Below are 9,337 nucleotides of genomic sequence, written 5' to 3' on the forward strand. Positions count from 1 at the left end.
TACCCCTAAACCCTCAAACCCTCAAAAATAACCGCTTTTTCCGGGTTGCAACAAAAAAAATGCAAAGACTAGAACCCCTAAACCCTCAAACCCTCAAAAAAAGTAAGGGTCCAACCCTCAAACCCAATTTCAAACTGTAGAAGTGATGGTTGGAGGGGGGCGCTCGACCTCAGCCCGCACTCCCTTCCCCCGTCGCGCGGGAGGAAAGTTTCCCATCCCCAACCTCCCGCCTCCTCCCTCCCAAGCCGCCGGCCGTCACCCGCCGCCAATCCGGCCGGCCCCCCGCATCCCCTTGACACCGCCGCCGTCCCGCCCCTGCGCCACACTCCCCGCCGCCGGATCCGCCGTTCCCCGCCGCCTCCCTCCCCGCGCCCCGGCCCCCGGCCGCCCCGCCACGCGCCCCGCCCCCCGGCCTCCCGCCCCGCTGCCTCCCGCCCCGGCGTCCCGCCCCCCGCCGCCTCCCGCCCTGCCGCGCCCCGCCCCCGGCCGCCCGCCTCAGCCGTCGTTCCCTGCCCCCGCCCCCCAGTCGGCTCCCGCCCCCCCGCGGCCAGAGGCAGGCCGGCCTCAGGCCTCCTCGAGCCGCCGCGCCAGAGGCCAGGCGGGCCAGAGGCAGCCGCGCCGCCGCCCCGAGCTCCCCGCAGGTATGCTTCCTTTTCTTCTTTTTTGTTTTATTTTTTCCTTTTTGCTTCATTGTTGGCACTCACAATTTATTGTTTGTGATATGTATCTTTGTTTTACTTCTCTATGTCCTATTTGATTCGAACCATTAGTGTAATTTGCTCAAACATTGTTGTAATAAGTTGAATGATTATTGTTTTATTCGGTGTTGTAATAATAACTAGAATGATTATTGTTTTATGTCAAATGTGATGGAATTTGTGATATTTCATATGATGAAATATGATGAAATGTGTGATATATGAAATGACAGTTTTAAAGGTTGGGGTTGAGGCAAAGACTAGAACCCTCAAATTCAACCCTTAAAGCAGTTTAAAGGTTGGGTTTGAGGGTTCTAGTCTTTGCCCCTGTTTTTTAACCCTTAAAAGTGTCAAAAAATGACACTTCTTAACCCTTAAAACTGCTATAAGGGTTTGAGGGTTCTACTAGTAATGCTCTTAGCCACGTTAGACCCTTTTTTCGTTCGGGAAATAGGCACATCGCCGCGAATGGCTTCCCCTCCCCCGCGCCCGCATTCCACCGCTGGCGATTCCAAACGCCGCCCCTATGGCGCGACGTGGAGATGGAGGCTCGCGTGGGTCATGCGGCAAGCGGATCTCAGACTGCGACCATGTCGACGAGGGCAGAGAAGGGCCCACGTACGTGGTGGTGTGGTGATTCCGGCGGGCCGGAGTTACCGGAGAGATGGAAGGTAGGTGGTGGCGCTTCTAGAGGAGGCTGGACGCGGATGGGGGTGGGGCAGAGTTATCCCCGCAGCGCTGCTCGAGGAGGCGGGGCGCGGAGGGGCATAGAAACGGCGGAGACAACGTCGATGTGTTCCACGGGGGCGGCAATCCCTGCAGCCGTAGGCTTTGGGCGGGCGCGACAGATCGGGCTCGAGGACGGACATGGCGCTCCTCTGCTTCCATCGAGCTGCAAGGGCGTGTGCCGTCCCTGCTCGCCGTCGTCCACGTGTCCTCACCGACGCGGAGGCTGATGGCGCGGCGAAGGCGCACCCTGATTTGCTCCTAACAACCCAAGCAGGGTCAAAGGCACAACCGCAACTCGAGCTACATCGCCACGGCGACTCACCGCACAAGACCCCGCCATTGGATTCATTTCTCTGTAGGTAGCATCCTGTTGAACCTTCTTTCATATTTGTTCGATTAATCGTCTGCAATTTTTTGCCATGCCATGATGCAGTAGATGCACGGCAGATTTCATGATTGCAGTCTCACTATATTGGTAGAGGAGCAGCATTTTTAGTTTTAGAGCAGAGAGAGCAGATATGCATGAGGTTATATCCATATAAATTGACTAGACAAGCAGAGAAAACACCATGGCAACTTTCTTATTAAGATGGCAAATTTTTGGAGTGGTGAGGCCGTGAGATGGTAGTTTTAGTGTGGAAACACGGCAATTTTTCAATACACAACTCTAGCTTCATAAAACGTTAGCATAGCAGTAATTTTTGCCATGCTCAAAGATTGTGTCATTTACAAAGTTGCCATGATGATTTTGTGATTGCAATTTCACTGTCCATGACCATATACAAGTTTACCTGATACCATCATAGAATTAGAATAATTTTTGCCATGCTCAAAGATTGTGTCATGTACAAAGTTGTCGTGCTGATTTTTAGACAGATAAAAACAATCAAACGTTTTAGCATGCTATTTTACAAAACACACAAACATTTGCAGCCTTGATATATAACTGAATATTTGTACAGTAAGTTCAGTTCTCATTTGTAGCTACCACAACATTTTTTATCACTAGTAGTGTGTCTCAAGCAGGGGGGTTAGGAGGTGTTCAACCTGTGGTGAACGAATCGTGCCTTTTTTGCATGGTTAGTTTTGTGTCTCCAAGATGGCAAATTTAAGGTGTGTCATTTTTTGTGGTGTTTGTAGGTCTATGTTCGACATCGCTTATCAGAAAAGTTGCCACGACAACTTAACATTCTAAAAACATGGCAAAGTTATAGTACATGACAAACTTGCCATGGCAATTAAGATGTTCAAAAACATGGCAAACTTGCCATGCAAACTTAACTATGTGCAAAAACATGGCAAACTTCTTTTAATTAGGTTTGTTCAAAAACATGGCAAACAAAAACTTTATTAATTAACATGTTCAAAAACATGCAAACTTGCCATGGCAAAGGTATAGATGGTCAAAAACATGTCAAACTTGCCATGGCAACTTAAGATGTTCAAAACCACGGCAAACTTGCCATGTCATTTTAAAATGCTCAAAACCATTTGCAAACTTGCCGCGGCAAACTAAAGATGTGCGAAAACATGGTAAAAATACTATTTATACCATGACAATTGTTTATGAATTATTGAATTTTCCACATGCCCATGGATATTTCGTTTGACCATGGTACATTTAGTTTATCAATCATGGCAACTATAGTCTATGCATCATGGCAATTTTTAGTGTATCCACCATGACCATTTTTATTTTAAAATTTAGTCTATGCATCATGGCATTTTTTGGTTTCTGGACCACAACAAATTTAGTTAATGGCACATGGCAACTATTTGTCTATGCGCCACGGCAAATTTTAGGGTATGTACCATGGCATTTTTTTCATTTTAAAATTAGCCATGCCAAATTTCCTTTTTAGACCATGACAAATTTAGGCCCGTGGCAACTATAGTCGATGCAACATGGCAAATTGTGTGTATGTACCATGACATTTTAAAAAAAATGACCATGGCAAATTTAGGGCCATGGCAACTATAGTCTATGCATGATGGCAAATTTAGAGCATGCACGATGGCAATTTAATTTTTTTGAATTAGCCTATGTATCATGGAAAAATTTGCTTTCTGAACCACGACAAATTTAGTTAATGGCCCATGGCAACTATAATCTACGCATCATGACAAATTTCTTTTAATTGAGTTTGTTCAAAAACATGTCAGACATGTCAAACTTTTTTAATTAAGATGTTCAAAAACATGGCAAACTTGCCATGGCAACCTAAGATGTTCAAAAACATGGCAAACTTGCCATGACAACTAAAGACGTTCGAAAACATGGCAAAGTTATAGATGTTCAAAAACATGGCAAACTTGCCATGGCAACTTAAGACGTTCAAAAACATGGCAATCTTATTTTAATTAAGTTTGTTAAAAAAACATGGCAGGCTTGCCATGGTAACTAAAGATGTTCGAAAACATGGCAACCTAAGATGTTCAAAAACATGGCAAACTTGCCATGGCAACTAAAATCAGTATTTTTTATAGATGTGTTTTTTTCCATGGCAACTAAATGCAATTTTTTGCCTTGGTTCCGAAGAATGTTTGCCATGGCCATTACATATTAGTTTGAGAAGATGACAACTGTTGTTCTTCCAAATTTGTTTTTCCACGGCAAAATGTTTTGATCCTTTAAAATCTGTTTTGTCATAGCGATTACATGTACGATATCATTAAAAGTTAAGATGCTTTCTCCATTTTTTACAAAATTTTCTATGTGTTTAGAGAAACATTTTTTGACCATATATATTTTTTCACATGTTGCCATGGTGGCAAATTTCGCAGTGTAAACTTCATTTCTTTTCCCATGTTGTATACATATATATGCAAGCTTCATGGCAACTTTTCGTAGTGTAGACTTCGTAGTGATGGCAACTGAAGATGTTTCAAAAATGTTTCCATTAACATGGCAATTTTATTAAAAAAGGTAGTGCCTTTGTCATATCTTATTCGAAGAACGTTACCATGGTTACTTAAGATGTTTATTTGCCATGGCAAAGTTGTCGTTTTTGAACGGGGCAATCTTTAAGTTACACCCATGGCAATTTTGGATCTTTTTCCATATCCAAATAATCATTTTTAACCACTGCAAAGTTATTTTCTGCTACCATGGCATTTTTATCGTCTGAAACATGGCATTTTTTTACCTTTTCTAATCATGGCAAACTGATTTGTTAATGTCTTTTTGTTAATCAAGTGGATCAGCAACCATGGCAATTTTACACTAAACCTTTTTTTTTGTTTTAAAGGCAAGGAGTTCCTTTTTCTTCTTCATTTTTTTAATGTTTTTGTTTTTTGTTTTACTTTTCCTGATTTTTCGGGCTTTCTATTCACGTCTGAGAAGAGGCCCAGCAAAATGGGCTATCGGGGCCTTTTTTAGATCGTGCTGATGGGGGTAGTTCGAGCTGGAGGGGTTTCATCCCGAACCTTTTCGTTCGGTAAAAGGTGCATCCCCGAGCGAATGAGTCGTTCGGTCAGGTGCTCTTCCAGAACGAACGATCGGGAGTTATCGGGGTCCAAGAAGAAACGGGCGTGATTACTATCAAATAGCCTGTTATGTATTGATTTGGTATTGATTACGAACATGATTGATTCCTTTTTTTTAAATTAATAGTCTGTTACCAAATACTAACGTGGTTGACTAAAAAAATGTTGTTTTTCCAATAAACATATTTAAGTTTCATCTTTCTACATAATTTATCAAACAAAAACCATAAAAAATAACACACGTTACGAGTAACTAATTTAGCTTGAGGTATAATTTATAATTTTACAATAATATAGCGTTTAGTTTGAAACACACACAAAAACTAACAAATTCTTACACAAAATCTAGCCGCGCAAATACGCGGGTAACTCCACTAGTTAGCTATATAATAAAAATATATGGTTGTGCACATCATAACAATGCAGAGATAGAGCTTTTAAAAAAAGGGTCACGTTATTCGTCACCCTGGGTGAGGAATAGTTATTCTTCACCTCCTCTATTTTACCATCAATGCCCCGTAATTTTACGCTCCGTAACTTTTCTCTTATTTCCGACGTAAAAAGAGACCGTAAGAAAATATATAATCGTTGTAAAAAATATTTTATGTTATGTAAAATTACAAACGTAAAAACATAGTGTAAAATACACATAAACTGTAAATTTTCTTGTCTTATGATCTATATTTTTATTTTCTTATGCCAAATTTTACGTAATGAATCAATAGGAATGTAACTATTTAAATTGCAAACGTAATTTAATTATGAAATGATCGTAAGATTACCTCGGATGAAGAATAACTTATTCTGCACCCTGGGTGATGAATAGTAACTACATATAAAAAAAATCACATTTATAACGATTTTAACAAGTTTTGTTTGGTTAGAATAGTGATTTTAACAAGTTACGAGCTAGCAAATTTTGAATACGGACTCGCTATGGTAAAAAGTCAAGTTGAGGTAACTTGTTATCTCAACGAGCTGTAACGAGCCAAGCCAAGAGGCTCGAATTTCATCCCTGAACCAGACCGGTATAATGACACCCGTATAATGACTTTATGCATACGTTTTGGATCCAGACACCCGTATAATGACTTGATATGCACACCTCTGGCGAATTCAAAACTGCTCGTGCATCCACATGGCGACATGGCATTGCACGAATGCTTCCTTGATGCCACACAAGCAAGCCAAGTTGCGAGCTGCCGTGCCCGTTACGCATGGGCTCCAGCATCCGAGGGGCAGGAAATCAAAATCCGCGCAGAATTCGGTGACGTAAACGCGGTTGAACGTCCAGATTGCTGCTCCTGCTCCCCTCGCGTGCCCGGTTGCCGACTCCGATGTAACCGATCCCGGCGGCCCTCGTTCCCGTTGGCTGCTGCACATGGCTCGGGCCTCGCAAGCCTTCTCCGTGAGATCGACGCACCTCGCTCACCTCCGAATTCTGTACACTGATTGGAGTTCCATATGCGCACGATCGCAGATCTCCATACCTCCCACGCTGGCCGGCATCGATTCGACGGAGCAAAGAGACGAAGTGCTTATATTTTTACCGCGGTGCATGCATTATTGCAGTCTGCAAGTGCCAAGTTTCCCATGCCCAAAATTCCCTGCTCCATGACCAGATCACCGTAACGTAGTTCCCTGCTCTACGTTAGCTTTGTTAATTCACAGCACCATGCACAGACCCTTGATTCCTCCGGATCAGTGTCGAGCTACTCACACGCATGTGCATGGAGTCAGTGAACACGGTATATATACCACGAATCCGAGAAGTCTTCACGCTCACTGCATCCCCATCACAGCCGTAGCGTGCCGCGCTCGCCACCGCGCCGCTCCAAAATGGCAAGCATCGCGGCGGTCTTGCTCGTCCTGCTCCCGCTGCTCCTTTCCGCGGCCGTCGCCGGCGCGACGCATCCCGACGGCGGCTTTGGCTTCGGCTTCCAGGCCACGCTCACGCACGTCGACGCCGGCGCGGGGTACACGGACGCGCAGCTGCTCGCCCGCGCGGTGCGCCGGAGCAGGTCCCGCGTGGGCGCGCTGCAGTCGCTGGCGACGGCCGCGGACGCGCTCACCGCGGCGCGCATCCTGGTGCAGGCCAGCCAGGGCGAGTACCTGATGAGCATGGCCATCGGCACGCCGCCGCGGTACTACTCCGCCATCCTCGACACCGGCAGCGACCTCATCTGGACGCAGTGCGCGCCGTGCATGCTCTGCGTCGACCAGCCCACGCCCTACTTCGACCCGGCGCGCTCCAGCTCGTACGCGAAGCTCTCCTGCTCGTCCCCGATGTGCGGCGCACTCTACTACCCGCTCTGCTACCAGAACACGTGCGTCTACCAGTACTTCTACGGCGACAGCGCCAACACCGCCGGGGTGCTCGCCAACGAGACCTTCACGTTCGGCACCAACGGGACGTGGGTCACCGTGCCGAGGATCGCCTTCGGGTGCGGGAACCTCAACGCGGGCTCGCTCTTCAACGGCTCCGGCATGGTCGGCTTCGGGCGGGGGCCGCTGTCCCTGGTGAGCCAGCTCGGGGCGCCAAGGTTCTCCTACTGCCTCACCTCGTTCATGTCGCCGGTGCCGAGCCGGCTCTACTTCGGCGCCTACGCCACGCTCAACAGCACTAGCACCAGCGACAGCGGGCCGGTGCAGTCCACGCCGTTCATCATCAACCCGGCGCTGCCCACCATGTACTACCTGAACATGACGGGCATCAGCGTCGGCGGCGACCGGCTGGCCGTCGAGCCGTCGGTGTTCGCCATCAACGAGGAGGACGGCACCGGCGGGGTCATCATCGACTCCGGCTCCACGATCACGTACCTGGCGCAGCCAGCGTACGACAAGGTGCACGAGGCGTTCGTGGCGCAGGTCGGGCTGCCCCTGGCGAACGTCACGTCGCCGGACGACCTGAGCACGTGCTTCAAGTGGCCGCCGCCGCCGAAGAGGGTGGTGTCGATGCCGGAGCTCATGTTCCACTTCGACGGGGCGGACATGGATCTGCCGCTGGAGAACTACATGCTGATCGACGGCAGCACGGGGAACCTGTGCCTGGCGATGGCGCCGTCCGACGACGGCTCCATCATCGGCAGCTTCCAGCACGCCAACTTCCACGTGCTCTACGACAACGAGAACAGCTTCCTGTCCTTCATCCCTGCGCCGTGCAACCTCATCTAGTCATAGCTCTGCTCACGTAGGCACGTTTAGCGCCCCTTCACAATTTCTGTACGTTTTATGCATAATTCCGCCATTTTTCATGTGTGTTCTCGTACTAATGTCGTAGATTTGGTGCTTGGCGAGGGTCTTAACAGTGGGTTGATCATCTGTATCCTATGAGATATTGAATTCATCAGATTCTTGGCTACCTCTGCAAAAGGTCATCAGATGATCACCGGTTTTTTTCCCCCGAAGAACTAGCAGCAGCGCTGCCTTTCTCGTTAGGGGAGTATAGTTATCCATCTGATCACGACTTTAGTTTCATTTTGATGGAAATGGAACTGGTGCTGATGGCTCTTTGAGTAATAACAGTGATAGCTTTAGAACAGCTGCTGTAATTCAGTAGCTTCTGCCTTTATTTATCCTGACATTTGATGCTCGTTTTCACCTGCACCAGTGTGAAGGAAAAGAAGTTGTGTATATGGGAGCCTGTACATCATACTAGATCAACCATCCAAAACCAGTTGGCTTGCACAGTAAGATTTAAACAGTGATAGGAAATTATTGTCAAAGGGATAGTAGCAGGCTAGCAGCAGAAGGTGAAGGTAGCAGGAAAAATTGATAATATGGGGAGCAAGGAAAACCCAATCTATATGTTATATCGACTTGCTGAGAAGAGAAACTGGCATATATACACACTGTACCTATGCAAGGAAAAGAGGTAAATACATCAGAGGTCTTAGAACTTGCACATGGCAGTCACTTTGGTGCACAAAGTTGCAAAATACGTGTTTGTGGTCACTAAACTTGCGAGGCCGTTCAAATACAGTCACTCTCACCGTATGTATGCGTATTCATAGTTGCCAGCATGACATGGGCCCGCTGTAAGCCGCTGTAAATGTTCTTGTATGATAGTTTTTTGTAGAAAAGCCCTCAGCTCTTCTTTTATTTACATAGGAAGCCCCTCAAATAAAAAAACAGTGGAGGGATTTCGATCCCACGACGTATTACTGGGTGGCTCGCTTGGACAACCACCACAACAACGGTACCTAATGATTAATTAGCACGGCAACCTTGTACATCTTATCAACGGAGACTGAAAAAATTTAATGAAGAAATCTATCTAATAACCTGTGCAACCGGCGGGTTCGAACCTATGACATGGTGATCCACTCGCGCATAAGCTAACCACCAGGCAACTGCGATATGTGATGTAGTTTGTGGACAAACAATGTATATGTTTTTTATCACTCTTGTTCTATGTAAATACG

General features: G+C 46.6%; 1 protein-coding gene across 1 annotated transcript; it reads left to right on the forward strand.

Annotated features, from left to right (window-relative positions):
- Positions 1–6,701: 6,701 nt before the first annotated feature.
- LOC125556147 (aspartic proteinase nepenthesin-1-like) lies at positions 6,702–8,274 on the forward strand. Its single transcript, XM_048718932.1, has one exon. It carries the CDS (start codon positions 6,753–6,755, stop codon positions 8,085–8,087), a length of 1,335 nt encoding a protein of 444 aa, XP_048574889.1. The 5' UTR covers positions 6,702–6,752; the 3' UTR covers positions 8,088–8,274.
- The last annotated feature ends 1,063 nt before the right edge of the window (positions 8,275–9,337 follow it).

Source organism: Triticum urartu, chromosome 5 (genome assembly GCF_003073215.2).
Source record: "Triticum urartu cultivar G1812 chromosome 5, Tu2.1, whole genome shotgun sequence".
NCBI lineage: Eukaryota > Viridiplantae > Streptophyta > Magnoliopsida > Poales > Poaceae > Triticum > Triticum urartu.

Bases quoted from the DNA above. Each gene is read 5' to 3' on its own strand.
- LOC125556147 (XM_048718932.1), top strand. From the start codon at position 6,753: ATGGCAAGCATCGCGGCGGTCTTGCTCGTCCTGCTCCCGCTGCTCCTT.